This window comes from Buteo buteo, chromosome 1 (assembly GCF_964188355.1).
Source record: "Buteo buteo chromosome 1, bButBut1.hap1.1, whole genome shotgun sequence".
NCBI classification, from domain to species: Eukaryota; Metazoa; Chordata; class Aves; order Accipitriformes; family Accipitridae; genus Buteo; species Buteo buteo.
In genome coordinates this window covers 13751309-13767070 of record NC_134171.1, presented here as the reverse complement: position 1 = coordinate 13767070, position 15762 = coordinate 13751309, and the positions used below count along the sequence as shown (strand labels likewise).

Sequence of the window (15762 nt, the reverse complement as noted above, 5' to 3'; positions counted from 1 at the left end):
TTTTTTAGAAAATCTAATGCATTTTAACAGATGTTTAAAAGCCTCTACTGTGTTTCAATACAATTTACATAGGTAATTGCCACATGCATTTACTCAAGCTGTTGGATCTGCTACTGTAAGGGGGGGGGTGGATTCAGGAACCCAGATGTTCCCTTTACTACCATATTCCTAGAATGTGATTTTGCATAATGGTCATAGGGAAACAAGTGAGCACACTGTAACAGCATTAGCTTAAGCTATTTTTGTTGCCATTTTGTTTTACTTTATGAATGAGAACTTAATATAAGTTTCAGCCAGTTGAATATAATAATAATAGATCATTTTGGATATACTGTACCTCTCTGATTCTCACTAAGGTCTTTCTTTACATAGCAGGTAAAAAATTCATTCCTTTCTGTGCTCTGCAGTCTCAACCATGATAATCCAATTAATAGTTACTGAAGTAGGAGAATTGTTCTTGTTAATCTTTATTATGCATCTGTAGTTTCTTTATTTGCCTTCCTGAGGAGAATGAACCTTTTAGCAGCTGCACTGATGCATTTCTCAGCATAAGTATTCAATCATATTGGTCTTAGTAGTAAATCAGTGAATTTTATAAATGCATTTAGCTTAAAATAACTATTTGTTATAAGCTGACACTGAATGACTTTATGTATGTGAAAATATGGTTTAACATTTCCTAGTAAACTTGATTTTTTTTTTTAACACTGAGAGGTTTTTCAATTTATGCTATAGTAAAACTATATTGTACATTGATATTTAACAGAATAATATCAACAGTCCTATTGTTTTTCATTAGGGAAAGGCAATAGTTAAAGCCACATTAGACATATCTGCACAGAATGGCTATTCCAAGTCTATGTGAGGTCAGAAGACAAAACACATTCATCATCTTAAAACTGATTCCTTGAAAGCCTAGATTAATTATCAGGCAAACAAAAAGAAAAATAAAAAGCATCATGAAATATTTATTTAGCATTGAATTTAGATTATTTTACATTCTGATATTTAAATAGCAAATTTCCCTGTAAGTAATTATCATTATATATGTATGAATTGTGCATATGAATACACATTTAATCTTCACTTCTATAATAAACTTCACAACAGTTTTTTTTTTAGACTTGCCTTTGCTCAGCTCCCACTGGCCTTTCCTAAGAAATACAGGGTATTCAGGATTTCAGATGAGAGGATTTCAGCATTCAAACTTCGTGATTCTATCACCTTAAGGCATACAGTTGCTCTTAACCTGAGTATGACCTCAATCACACCTTGTTTAGGACAAAGGAAGCAGACCTTTCAGATATATTTTGTAGGTATTACACCAGTCCTGCTATCAACACATATTCAGACCAGTAGCATCACTAAGGCAGTTAGCAAAGCAGGCACAGTTTGATCTGAAGCCTAAATATGCAGAAAACATACATAAGGAAACACTGTAAGATAAACATATAGAAATGACTAAAATGAACTCTCATCTGCCATGCATGTCATCTGTGGGAAATTAGAGAAGTTTATTGTGATTTTGTCATTGTAGCAGCAACGATGCCTTGAAAGACTCAACATTCACTCCTGCATGACAAATCAATACCACAGGTCAACTATGATTAACCTAGTCATGATGTGCTTGATGAATACAGATGACAGTTAGACAGCTATGATATCAGATGCCTTTAAGAGCAATTCATGAATATAAAAAATGCATTATCAACAGTAATGTATTATATGTTGAACAGCAAAGCACAGAACATTTCTCAATGGCAAGCATTAGTGACTGCAAAAAAAATAAAATCACTGGTTGCCCTATGTATTCCTCTTCAAGTATAGTTGTACGCAAATAGCTGGGAATGAACTTTGCTAGCACCTTAATACTTCAGATTTAAAATAGAAACATTAAAACAGGTCATATCTGTGTAGATTTGGATGTAAAATGATCTGAAATTTTCCCCAATTATTATTAAGTAACCTTAGTAGTAATACTTCTACCTACTTTCAAAACAGTGTGACAAAGCTGTGAGTTTTTGACCAAGCCAGTCTCTCTGCCAGAAGGCAACATGCCAGAGCAGGTGTTGTCTTTAATGTGTCCTCTCTGACACAAGGCAATGTGCCAAAGAGGACAAATTTAAGACAACGCCTCCTCATGCCTATCAATGAAGTACGCTGAGCAAAGCACCCTCCCTTCCTCTCTCCCTCCCCCAGGAGCCTTCCCAGTCAAACATTAAACCTTAATAATTCTCCTTGGGTGAAAAACAGATAGTCTGTCACCCATAACAGATTACACAGCAAAGGGGAGCAGAACAACTGCTGGATTTATCCAACCTTTACCTGAACATCCATCGTATATCAAGTGGCAAATCTCAGGTTCCTATTTCACACTGGCAATTACTGTTTTAACAATTTATTTTTTTTAATTAAGGTTTTCAGAAAAAAAAAACACAACAAAACCCCAAATATGTATTCCAAATGGCTGAGCCAATATGATCTTATCGAGATGGTGAAATCTAACCCTATGGATTTGTAAACAAACTACTCTCCTAGTGTGAAAAAGGTGTGCTACCTACAAGAGAGCAGGGAGAACTCATAGAGGAATGGCATCCACTATAGCTTTGTTTGACCTTTAAGCAGTAAGAACTTGGCTCTTCAGGTCAGAAAAAAAAGGAGTGAAGAAACTTAATGATGGAAATTAGTTTAGTGTTTCCCCATTTCAAGCTCTATTTATATTTTGACATTTCAGGATGAAAAAAGACATCACTGCTTCTGACTTTTCCTTGATGTCCATGAAAAAAAGTGCCTGAGGCATCGCATTTGCAGTGAATCCTTCTCTATGGCAGTGACATACAGAGGTTAGTTTTGAGTTATACCCATTTTGTCCTAAAGGATTTTCCTATGCCTTCTTCTAGTAAAACGTGCAAATTAAGTGGTAATTTTTGCTTTTATTACTGATGAATAATCCAACCTGGTCATAGGAGTAAATGCTATAGTTTAAAGAAAACATAGTTAAAATATTTACAGCTATATTCCAAATATTTGGAGTTGGACTTTGGATGCCTTCAGCACTCCATAGATGTATTATACTCAGGTCTAGAACTGAAGCAATGGTTTCTTTTACTCTGTAAAACTGAGCTCCACCCAAGAATATTCTAACCCAAGTTAGAATAAAACACCCCCAGCTTAATACTGTACTACAATGCAACTCAGAGAAAAAAAAAGTTTCACACTTTTTGATGACACAATGAAGTAACACATCTTTTGTATTGCTTTTTTTCTTACAATTTTATACAAAGATAAGACTGCTCTGGGAAATTATTGGATTACATTAATAAAACCTGTCTCTCATACCGTTTCTGATTGGCAGCAACCATTTTTGGAACTGAGTGTGTGTCAATCTGCTGCCCTTCAAGGATTTTCTAGCTTCTCTTTGTATTTAAAATAACTTAAAGTGAAATCAGAATAAAATCTATTTCTATTATAAATTTTATTCATGTTTGAATACTGCCAACAGTGCAATTTGAATTAATCTATCCTAATTTAAAGCCTGCTTCTGATGACTTTCCACAGTTTCTTACTCCAGAAGCAGCTATAGTCAAATCAACAGGAATATATTTCAATTTAGATCCCATTTAATTTATATAAAGCATAATTTGTCCTTTAAATATTTTTTTATTTCAGCAGATAACACAATCACAATATATTTTTAAGGTGATCTAACCATGATGCTGTATGGAATTTTTGTGTTGGTTGGTTGGTTTGGGATTTTTTTGGTGGTGTTTGTTTTTGGGGTTTTTTTTAGTTTGCTTAGTTAAGAAGTTGATATCACTACTTCAGAAACACGTTGTGTTGCTCTGTTTGAAATATTTTTTCTCAGAGGTGGTTTTTATAGCTACACCAACACATTTTTCTCTCTCTAGAAATGGCTCAGCATGTTGTATATATATAAAAAATTACCCTTCTTAACAGAATCTGCTAATAATGATCTTCATGTTTTCCAAAATGCAAAAAAGTCATGCCACTGCACTGACTAGAGCACAAATGTTACTTTTAAATGAAGTCCTGCTAAAAATAAACCAGACACTGATTTACAAAAGCTTGTAATAACAGTGTAGTACAATGAGACATTTAATGGCAATACATGCAGGAACAGCAGTTGAACTGCACATACCCTATGGCTAGAAGCTAATATCACAAGCTGCTCATGATGGATTTTTAATTAACATATTTTGCCTCCTCCAAATAGAGAGGATGGTGTAAATCAAAGCATCTTCTCTGATTTAAAGGGAGTACTGTCAATATGCTTCAGCTGAGGATCAGTCCCCCAGACCTGCATGTTGCACTTTGGGTTTAATAAAAGCATTGTATGCCTTAGCAAGCAGATCTAATCACACAGTCTGTCTAATTCGGCTCCACAGAGGCCTGATTTCCTTGATACACAATGGGTATACATGAATGGTCCCATTTATACACTAATAAACAGTAATAATGTGGGGCTATATACGCCCAAGATGAACGGCCCTACCAATGTAAAACAGGGCCTAACAACCTAAAATATATTTATTTCACTGGAACAAAGTCAATACTCAGTGGCTAAGAACTAAGGCTTTATACCTGGACAAAGAAGCACACATAAAGCAGCACAGGCTCACATCTGGACAACAGTTTACCCACTTTCTTATGCACATCCCTGTCCCTTTCAGACTGTATACTCCCCAGGAAGAACATTTACCAGCTCTGTAAAACCAGCTTCTCACAAGCTAAATCCTCAAAGTCCCTGCATGAAGCAGTTCACCTATAAGGAAGCCCTGCAGCCCTACCTGCAGTGTTCATCACATGGCTTGCCACTTCTACACCCTGCAGTATGGTCAAGGATCATTTACACGCAGAAGGAGAGAACTCCTCCTTCTCCACCATCAGATCTTCTGGAACCCCCCACTCTCTACGTCTGACAGAAACTCTGGCTCAGAGAAGGTTGTAGCCAGCCTGCCAGGATAAGCAGAGTTGTTCTTTCAAAGCTCTTGTATCCGGCAGACCAGAAGGTAATGCAAGCAAAGAAACAGGCTTTCTGGAAGTGGTCAAAATTCCAGAGTTTCAGCGAATTTGGAGTGTTTAGTACATGGTTTCTGTTTCAGAGAAAGTTTGAGAGTGTTTGCAACAAGGACAGTCTGTATTAAGTCTTGCAGGTCCATCACACTGTTGTATCATTCTCCGTAACCTCCACTTCAGCAGAGTAAGACGGGTGGTGCATACTGTAAAGGCACTGCAGACTACAAATATGACCAGGTCTAGACTACGGTTTTGCCAGGATGTTTGCTAGGGTGTTTGCTAATGTCACAATGTCAGCGAAACCTCTAGTGGCCATAAATATATCAGGAAAAGAGGGGATTCATTTAATATAGCATCTAGGGATGTACCAGACTTAGAGCAACTTCATCCATACATAGGATTCTGCCAACACAAGTATGGCTTCATTTGTGTAGCATTCAGCTTCTGTCATCTGCTAGCGTAGAAGAATGTAATCCTATGAGAATTAGCCCTGTGACACTACTGATCCATGCTAGGAGGTTTTTTGCTTGCTAGTTTTTAAGCTGTGGATTTGCATACAACTACTAGGTTATAGTGTTGACCATAAGGTCCCATAAGGACCCACAAATACCACCTTCAGGAATTAACAACTGAGAAGAAACTGCACAAAGGATTTCAAATGCAAGCTGTTAATCTCCCATACTCCAGGCAAATTAACTACCATCTTTGCCTTTGTTCTTCCTTTTTCTCTACTATAGGGGGTTAAAAATAGATGACTAAAATACTTAGCTCCTTATTAAGCAGTACAATTCAGTTTAACATGTCCTGCAGGGCTATAACATTAGCATGTCTAATGAGATGGGCACAACATCAAACTCTAATGACACACTATAAAATGGATCTGGAGACAGGTACATAAACATCCATGGCTAATGAGGCTATGTTTATGCTAGCATTTTTGTTCAGAGCAGGAGCGAAGTTTTCTTCTGCACTCATCATATTTAACTTTATGTTGTGGAGCAATCTGTGAATACATGAACTGAAGATGTGCTCCAGATGTGCACCTAAAGTGCTCTGACTGATAGTGAGCAGTCCGTGGGACCAAACAGGACACAGTCCAAATTAAACCCCTGATATGCACATAGTATGGATTTTGAGTCCTCAGGAGCAACTGTTTCACTCTACAAATCTACTCCTATTTTTCCTTCCTACTTGCCAATATTATACCAGCCTAACTTAGAAGCTCTGCCCAGGTGTCCCCCCAAAATACACTCCAACAAGGGTCACAAAAAGGTCCTAGCCATTAGTGGTCCTTCAAATAGCATCAAACTACATGGCTGGTGGAAGCGAAGGACCAAACTATATCTAGTCTGATGTAAAAACCCAAAATTGTGTATGATTTAGGTAGAGAGGCATCAGTCAACGCACACAGTCATTCACACCTGTTAAATGTCATTGATAAATAATATTTACCCAGCTGAAAAGCACTGCATTAGCGTTCTGGACAAAACACCAACAGTCTGGCTAGGAAATTGAACTGCCTAAGAGACTGGCAAAACCCCCTCATTCTCACTAATTTTCAGCTACACTAATAACATTAAGCTAATAACTTCTGGCTCCACCCTTATTTATGAAATTTCATACATTTACTCTATTCTCTCTTTCTGACACTTGTAGTGCCAGCTGGTGCCTACCTTCTCCAGCTTCCTGTACACCATTGCTGATCTGACACCCATTAAAAAAATTCATCTCCTGATCTCAGTGTCACATGTTCCAAACCAAGGGAACACAGAGTAAGAGAAAGGAGACTTCTAGGGAGTCAGAGCTCAGCTCTAACACTGGCACCACGAGCACTTCTCATCGTTGCAGGATGACAGGAGATGATCACAACAGTGCTAGGTCAGTGCATTACATCAGTTGTGTTCTATATTTGTCTGCAAAGCCAACCTGAATAGAGAGAGGATTGAACTAAACTAAATGCAGTTCTTGCCCCAGAACCAGCATCTGAAATAGCAACAACATCCTGAACACATCTGTGTAGCACAGTTTGGCATTTACAATATGTGATTCCAAATTTGCACAGAAAGTAGCCAGAACAACTGGAGAGCAGTCCTCAAGATCTAAGACATCTGGCTGCAACTTCCACAGGTTACTATCAAGAGGAACCAAATTCCTTAGGCACAATTATTCCTGCTGGAATAATTAACACCTGAGACACGCAGCTCTCTTCTTTCCCTGAATATTCACAGAGAAAAACTAGCAATCCTAACCAAGAGTAAATAATACCACACTTCCATAGGCCAGGACCTTGCCTGAATTCAAGTTGTCAGTATTTGTCCTTAAGGAAGTGGTTTAGACAGACAAAGCTTTTCTGAACTAATTTAAAGGCACGAAGTCTTGTAAAAGGCCTCTTAAAAGATTTCCTGACTTCCCCCCTTTTTTTATTTTATTTAAAAGACTTCACAAGTAGCTAAAAGAAATAAAAGGGGAGGGGAGGGGGAGGATAAAAAACTTGGGATTCCTGTAGCTACTGCTTCTGCCTTTCCTCTTTTCATAGTGTTAACACTCTTACAACCTTCCATTCCGGCTTTTTCCAATTTAGGCCTTAAACTTGCAACAAGCTCCCCTTGGAGTCCTGTGGAAGACTGTGGGGTTGTACACACATGAAACAGATTGTGCGACAGGAGCCGGTAGCGAGACAGTGACTTGTTTTGTGTGCGTACCATGCCCAGCGCAACGGGGTCCTACCGCCGCACGTCTCCTTCACACGGGAGTAATACAAAGAGTAGACTAAGCGTAACTCCAGGAGGTGAGGGTGAAGCGATGCTGTTGTACGGGCAGTGGTGGCAACCGCAGAGGTAACACCAACAAGGGGGAGGAGAGAGAAGCGGGATTACCTGCTGTGCCTGCTGCAGCAGCTCCATTCGCTCGTGCAAGATCTGGCTGTCGAACTCACGGCTCTGCCTCAGGATCTGCCGCCGCACCTTCTCCACTGCAGCTCGCAAATCCTCCCTCTGGGCTTCGGTCAGCGACTCGCTCGCCCGCCTTCCCGGATCCTGCTGCAGGGCATTATACAGCGTGGCTTCCAGCTCCTGGATTTTCTAGTGCAACCCAAATCACACACAGACAGGCTGCCGTTTGAATCCAGCAAGCAAACAACCCCCCAACGGCTACAGGAGAAGGCTAGCAAGCGAAACCTTAGGCAGGAGGGAAGGACGGACACAGACAGGTAGACAGAAAGCGGCAGTCGTGAGCAGTGAGGAGCATTCCACACAGAGTGCACGTAGCCTCCCGGCACTGATTTACACCCGGGAGATGCTTCCCATTCTAGTAAGAGATTGATTTCTTCTATTTAAGAAAGATTTGGATGATAGGTCTGCGTTCAATACATGATAAAACCCCACCTCCTGATGCTGACCGACCGTTACAAAATTAATGCACCCTAACAGATTCCCTTCAACCGCAACGGAATTGTTAAGCCATCCTATAAAGTAAAAAGCCCACAGGGAGAACTGTGAACGGAAATCTTACTGTCTCCCTGTCTCTGGTCCTACTGTCCTGCCACCAATTTCTCAAAGTCTGCATCACTGGCTTAGTTCCAAGTTGCCATCAGCAATGAGGAGAGGAACACTTGTACACTTGTATCCCTCCTCAGTCTCTTGCCATTTGTCAGATCCCTAACCAGATTCTCATGCGCTGACCAAAACTGCAGTACTTTGGAAAGCAGAGAGCACAGAGGAACTTCACGTTCGCATGGAGAACTGTATTTAAGAGTAAAGAAAGAAAGGAATCACGGCAGTGTTTCCCTGATTACTGGGGTTAGTATGATCCTATTAAAAACAAGCACCCAGACCGACAATATTTGGATCAAGAGCGTATGACAACGTCCCTTTAGCCCTCATAACACCTTTGTGAGGTAGGTAATTCCATCCATATTAGTGATGCATAAACAGCTGCACAGAGAGGTTAAATGGCTTGCCCAAGGTCACAGTGCTAGAAATAGAGCCTTATTGCTTTTGTCTCTGTTATCTGCTCTGAGCACTAGACCTTGCTTCTTTTTTGAAAAATATTTCCCCATAAATAATTCTTCAGGACATTATATTTTGATTTCTTGAAGTCTCACTATTAACAAAGTTGGGTGTGCAGTTTTACCAATTCCTAGATAATTCCTGCTTGTTGCTTAGCCTGAGAGGGGGCAAGGTTGCAGCTTCTCTTTTGAAAACTAGGAAGGGTAAGGTTGGATAGGACTGCACAGGAAGGAATCACATAGGAAGAACAGGCATACCCAACTTAAGATAGATTAGCAGCAGTAATATTTACACATGCTTAGGGAAAAGCAATACTGGAAAAGTTCTAAAGTAATTTCTGGTGTATTTTATCAGTCATGGTTTTGTGCACACATAAACCAGCTCTTCTCATTCCAGATGTACTAACAAGATGTTCACATATTTTAGAATAAAGAATGCAATGCAAAAATATTACACTTCTAAACGCTATAATCCATTTCCTAAGTCTCCAATTAACTAATATTTGATTTCCTAGTCTGGCAGAAAAATAAATCAATTAAAAAATAACCCTATTTAAAATTAAAAGAAAAAAAAAACACCCTGTATTTTATCAAATCTGTTCAAACAAGAAAATTTAATGACTGTTCTTTTCCTACCATGTATGCCTGGTCCAGAGCTTGTTTCCTGTAGTCGAGTTCTTCCTCTAAATAACCCTTCTGTTTACTGAACAGGTCCTGAGCAATAATAAAAACAAGGGAGTGTTTGTTCTTTATCCTAATTTGTGAAGAATCATAAATGCCATCATTTTTATGTGAGCTTTCTACTTGAAAGCAAAAGAAAATCTATAGCCAATGACCACATTCATCCTAAGGATATCTAGAATATCAAATTCACAATATTAGCACTTAAAGTATGTGTATTATATTAATGAGTTGTACCTAGAAAGCATAGACCTCTACGCCAGTGTACAAACCTGACTTGACCTGACAGAAGTGCACCCAACAGCTGAAAGGTGAATGGGAATGTGCATGCATGTGGTCCAATAGCCATAACTTGCACAGGGCAGGCCAAGGAAGGGAAGAAAGGACAAGTGAGGACATTTTACAGCTTTTCTAAAAATACCCAATGTGTACCCTTAAGGAAATCATGGGGCAAACCCTGATCTGTGTTGTCTAGCCTGTTCTTCTAGGGAGGAAACCAGAACATGCAGGGCTGCAGCTGCGTTCTCCAGCAGCATTCCCTGATGCATTACTGAAGCAGAAGTAAAAACTCTGTTCTCAACTTGTAAAGGCAGGAAGCCAATTTGAAATGGGTAACGCGATGCCCAGAGAGGTTAAGTGACTAGCTGAAGAGCTGAAGAAGTTTTCAAGATACCTAGGATTTACAGGGATTTTTTGCTTTTGTTTTTAAAAATCACTCACCAACTTTCACAGTTATGTATATAGACACACACACTTATATATATGTGTGTGTATCTATCTATCTATCTATCTATCTATCTATCTAAAAAACCACAGGCTGGGATTTCAGTGGAAGTCAGTATCCAAAAGCATGATGTTACAAGAAAGTTGTGGATATTTGAATGGTTGTCTGAATAGTCAAGCAAGAAGGGAATTGGCTGGTGACAGTGCTCTTGCAAAACACGCCTTTAGAGTGTTTTGGATGATAGTAAGTAGAATGTAAAACAGTTACTTGATTTTATTACCTTTTCTTTCAAGGCAGGTTTTCATGTTCAAAAAAATTAGTAATAGACCAGAAAGGAGAGAAGCCCTTTGATTGAATTTAATATTTTCCATCATTTTTTTTCTATTCAACAAATTCTTGCATTTCCTCAACATATAGAATAAATGCCAAATTAAATACATGGGGTTCTTAAGATGATTAATTGTAGCTTTTGTTAACAGTATAAAAAAATCAAATGTTGCTGGTCTGGTTAGTCCTGTAGGACATATTCCTCAGCTCCTTCTGGACATCTCCATAACTCTGAAGAGAGTAATATGACATTAGACACCATGTTTACGCAACTGAATCCCACCTTGACTACCCAGGTGGCATTATATTCTTATGTGGATTACAGCAACAGCTCCATGGCTGTTGTACAAGATGCAATACCCCCACGCACTGGGTAACACACAGTAAAGGACAGGCCTGGTCCTAACGTGCTTACCAGTGTCTGACACCAGAGAAGTAGACTGACTTGCCCAAGACTATAGAGAGGGTCAGTGCTACCAACAGATCCCAGAATAGCAATGCAGCTGCCCTCACCATGTTGCTTCTCCAAAAGCTATTGTAAAAGCTGGCCACGAAAAGCAAGAGGGAAGGAAACACGAATAGGACCTCAAACTCTTAACATGGTTTCCAAGGACAACTAAACCAGTGCTCAGCCCTTCTGAAAGTGTCACGCTAGAATATTATTTCTAAACTCATTTCACAGTTGAGTCAATCATTGGCAATGCAGACTCTCAGATTGCTATGTTAAACAAATAGATACAGTTCTATGCAGAGTAAGACTTGAAAACATCACAGGTAGTAAGTGGGAAGATAATAAACCAAGTTAGAAACTACTGTTTTCCAATTCCCTTTATAAAAGAATCCAGTATTTGTGGGCATGTTCCGTCTCCAAAACCTTTGCATTTTTCCATAACAAGTTAAAAATAAAGAAATACCAAATGTGGAAAGGATCATACCTATGTTCAAATACAATCAGTATGATTGGCTACACTCAACAGAGAACACAGTCTGAGCACTTTTTTTTTTTTTGATTGTGGCCCAAATACACACTTCTTCAGTGGCCCTGGGCAAATCACTTAGCCTCCCTATCTCAGTTTCCCATTCTTTAAGATTAATGTAATGCTGATTACTTATCTACCTGTAAAAGGTGTGGCGAGGATTGATCAGTGTTTGTAAAGCATTTGAAGATGAGAAGCACAGCATGCATGGTAAATCAATAAAACCAAACACTCACTCCAAAACTCTTTGTTCAACATATGGAAAAATAAGGTCAGTATAGCACTGCATAGTACTATAATAGTTTGTTATGCAAGGCAGAAGTGCTTTTGAGAGAACATTCTGTCTTTAAGCGTGAAGACCTTCGGTCAAGAAAGGTCATCTGGAGTGAGAGGTCTTTACGACTTGTCCAGAAGCCGAATACCAGAGAGCAAAGGAATATCTTTGACAATTCTACTAACATGACCCCAGGATTAAAAAGATGATGCTGTTGCCAGACAAATTAATACACAGAGAAAGCACAAAGACAATTTCACACTGTTTGGTTAATAAGCTCTGTCAAGTTATGCCTTTGTGTCCTAATTTGTATATATTTTGCTATTTTTCTTCTATATAGATTTGACAGATCCCTTGCACCCCAAAGAATACAAGCAATAAAATGTTCTAGAAACCTCTTGGCTATTTTACTATGAAGGAATCTCTGTTAAGCAGAGAAAGGCAGCATATAACCAACCTGTGATGAAGGTTATGCACGTTCCTTTGAGATGAGTTTTAGCTAAATTAATTATATTTTTAGTTATTGTTCCTTACCTTTTCATTCTCCAGATCTAACATCTTCTGTGTCAGTGCAGCTTCTGTCCCCTCTATCTGTTTTAACCACTACATGAACATAGCAGTGTGAAGAGGAAAAAATAAAAAATGAAAAAAACAGAGCTTTTGAAAAATTTGCACTGAACATTTTGCAAGTTTGTCACCAACAGTCCCAGGCATATGCTTTCCCCTGTACTATCTATTCACTTTGAAGTTACACATGAATAAACACGTTGTGAAAACATAGGCAGAATGGAGGACTGCAGAAACATACTAAAGACCAACAAGTGGAGGTTGATTTCCTACAATTAATTAAAGTTTTTTCCCCTGTAAAGTTCAAGATACAAAATAGACTTGGGTCAAGAATGCAAAATCAACCTGATTGTTTCCGACTCGATATACCCAGTGCTTGTTGGCCTGATTTGCAAAACCATCATAAGACTTCAGGACACCAGTCCAGATGGCAATTTAAACAAAAGACAAGGTGGCAAACTCAATCCTTTATTTTGCACAGTTTGCTGCACCCTTCGTGGGAAGAGGGTCACTTCTAAAACGTCGGTAATGTAGAGGGAACAATAAAACGGACAGGCGGATGGAAGTTCATGCAGCTGCTACCATGAATTCCTTACCATTCTGGTGATAAACAAAACAATCAGAATGAAGAACAGCCATTGCATTCCAAAGGTAAAATTACATATTGTAATAGCTAAATGCATGGATAGAAGGTTCTTGCTTAATTACTAACTGTCACCAGGATTATATTAATATTCAGCATTTAAGTTTATTGGAAGGGATGGGAATGCTCAGTTCTGAATTGTTTTATTTAATTTCCTTATTGGTCTACAATAAGGATCAATGACTAGCTTACAGAGAGTATAGTTTAGATCAATGCTTCTTTTTGTAGCGCCAGCTCCCATTAAGACCAACTGTAGCTTTGCCACTGATAATTATCACTTTCCTCAGATGCTGTGCTTACTAACACTAGATTATTCCTATTCACTTTAATTCTTTTGGTAAGCATTACATATCAACTTTTTTAATTTAGGGGTTTGGTGAATTCATTGGGGTTCAGACTCAAATGAATCTATTACATCCTTTTTTTTCCCCCAAAGATTTAGATAGGAAATCTGCAAAAATAACTTTACAAATTAGCAAAATGTGAACTCATTACTTCATCCTTTTGGACCTTCCACTATTTAAGAGAGTGGTGGATAAAAATGGAAACTTGTTTTATTTACTTAATAGGTGTAGCTTTGTACAGAGCTGAAAAAAGTGAACAGGAACAACATATTCCCCAGTGATTCTGTTTTCATCATCTTTGTTGTCTTAATTTTGAAGGTGACAGACTGAAGATATTCCTAAGGAAAGCCTCACCACTGATAAAGGATTCAGCAGGACAGTGAACCCTTGAAATCAATAGAAATGGGAAGTCCTCAGCATCTCTCACAGCTATTTGCAAATGAAGGGTTATTTGCAAAAACTGGAGGTCTAATTTTTCTGAAGGTATGAATGATATGCAAAACTGAATGTTGATTCTGATCCTCCCATGCCTGTAAGCCTTTCCAGAACCAAGGGGCACAGAAGAGACAACCATGTATTTAGGAGTCATAATCAGTTGTAGCATTTAAAATAAACTTCTGGATTGTGCCAGCAGAAGCCAGAAACTTTCCTTGCCTGGCAGCTTGATTTCCAAAAGATCACTTCTGGTGGCTGAGTATAATAGATTTGATCTAAATAAACACTGAGTGTGATTAATTAGCACGTGACTATAATTAGCACGACACCTGTGTCTGTAGTACCATTTCTCTACCAAAAGATCCCATTATGAGATGATTATATATGATAGTTTCTTGTAATTAAGGAACTATAGGAATGCACATGGGAACCTGTCTGGCCCTTATTTAGAGGTACATCTGAAATGGTTTCATTACACTGGAGAAGGCAGTGGAGTTGCTTTAAATTTTCTTTAATCTAAATTCAGTATGGGCACTCATTAGAACAATCATCTAGTCTTACTTATCAGATTTTGCCTGATTTTGTCTGTGCTGTAAAACACAGTATTATGAAACATGCTATCCCGTTTGTTTTGTTAAGGACAGCATAAGACTATTTTCTGTTATTCTTTGTCTTAGTAAACTTGGGACATGGATAGTGCCTTCTGTTATTGAGAAAATCAGAGCCACTTGATTAGCCTGTACCTCAAATGTGCACCATGAAAAAGAGGAAAAGGTTTCATGCTTCTCAGAGTACCCTCTTGATTCAATTTGCTATCAGCTTGTACTTATTGGATTACTGGGAGGCACTTCACTAAAATGATATAAAATGGATAAAGTCCATAGATAACATGAACTATTTTCATCTCATTCTGTAAATGCAGTCTATTTACCTATACAAGATAAAACTAAAATCTCCATCTTTCTGATGGAGTGTTCAATTTTTGTAATAAACAGATTATCTGATAAGACTACAAAAAAATATAATCCATTAAGGCAAACTAGGAACTTTTGTCAAAAAAAAAAGTGAAATGAAATTATAGACCAACTTTAACATATGAAAATAAATAAAGTCTCCATTGTAATCATATGTTTCTATTCATTGAAGCAATTATTTCAGTTGACAAAGCTTCCAATCCCTTATTGCTGTGATCAGTTGCTAATGGAAATAATTTATAGATTGCAAAGTGTATGTTCTATTCTGCACTACTCTGACACAAATTAAACAAGCTCCCTAATTCCAGTGGCACTTTTTGCACAAACACTAATTTACTTGAGCACTAATAACCCAATCCAGTCCCTAAAGTCCAGCAAGTTTTGGTCTCTGTCTTAGCCTTGTATACTGGTGTTCTTCCACTTTCCTTATTCAATGTAAAGGACTATGATCATCACCTCCTCTTTTTAATGCTTTAATGCAATGAAAAGCATAGGGATTTTAGCACTTTTTTTGCTTATGGCAATTACTTACTTAAATCAATGATTATTACATTCCCTAACTTAGATTATCTACATTAAGATATTTAGATAAGTAGATTATCAAAATCATACTAATTAAAGCAATTATTACAAAATGCTCAGATTTTAATTTTAAAGTTCTGATTCTAAATTTCAAAAATGCATCTAGGAAAGATGTAATAGAAACCTATGAAAAGGATGCACAAAGCTTCTTCTGAGAAAAAGGCAACCCTTTCTTAGTTCTAAATGTCATC

At 38.1% G+C, this 15762-nt stretch overlaps 1 protein-coding gene across 9 annotated transcripts in view; it reads right to left on the bottom strand.

The window, feature by feature from the left end:
* The window catches only part of JAKMIP1 (janus kinase and microtubule interacting protein 1), a 161801-nt gene that overhangs the window by 13526 nt on the left and 132513 nt on the right, over positions 1-15762 (bottom strand). For 8 of the 9 annotated variants that reach the window (XM_075022785.1, XM_075022795.1, XM_075022777.1 and 5 more), the window contains 3 exons: positions 12561-12629; positions 9680-9757; positions 7914-8117 (listed from right to left, as the gene is read on the bottom strand). In XM_075022785.1, the coding sequence (XP_074878886.1) occupies positions 7914-8117; positions 9680-9757; positions 12561-12629 (351 nt within the window). Of the gene's footprint in view, positions 1-7913; positions 8118-9679; positions 9758-12560; positions 12630-13140; positions 13194-15762 lie in introns of those variants that run through there. The other variant, XM_075022850.1, reaches the window with a different exon arrangement.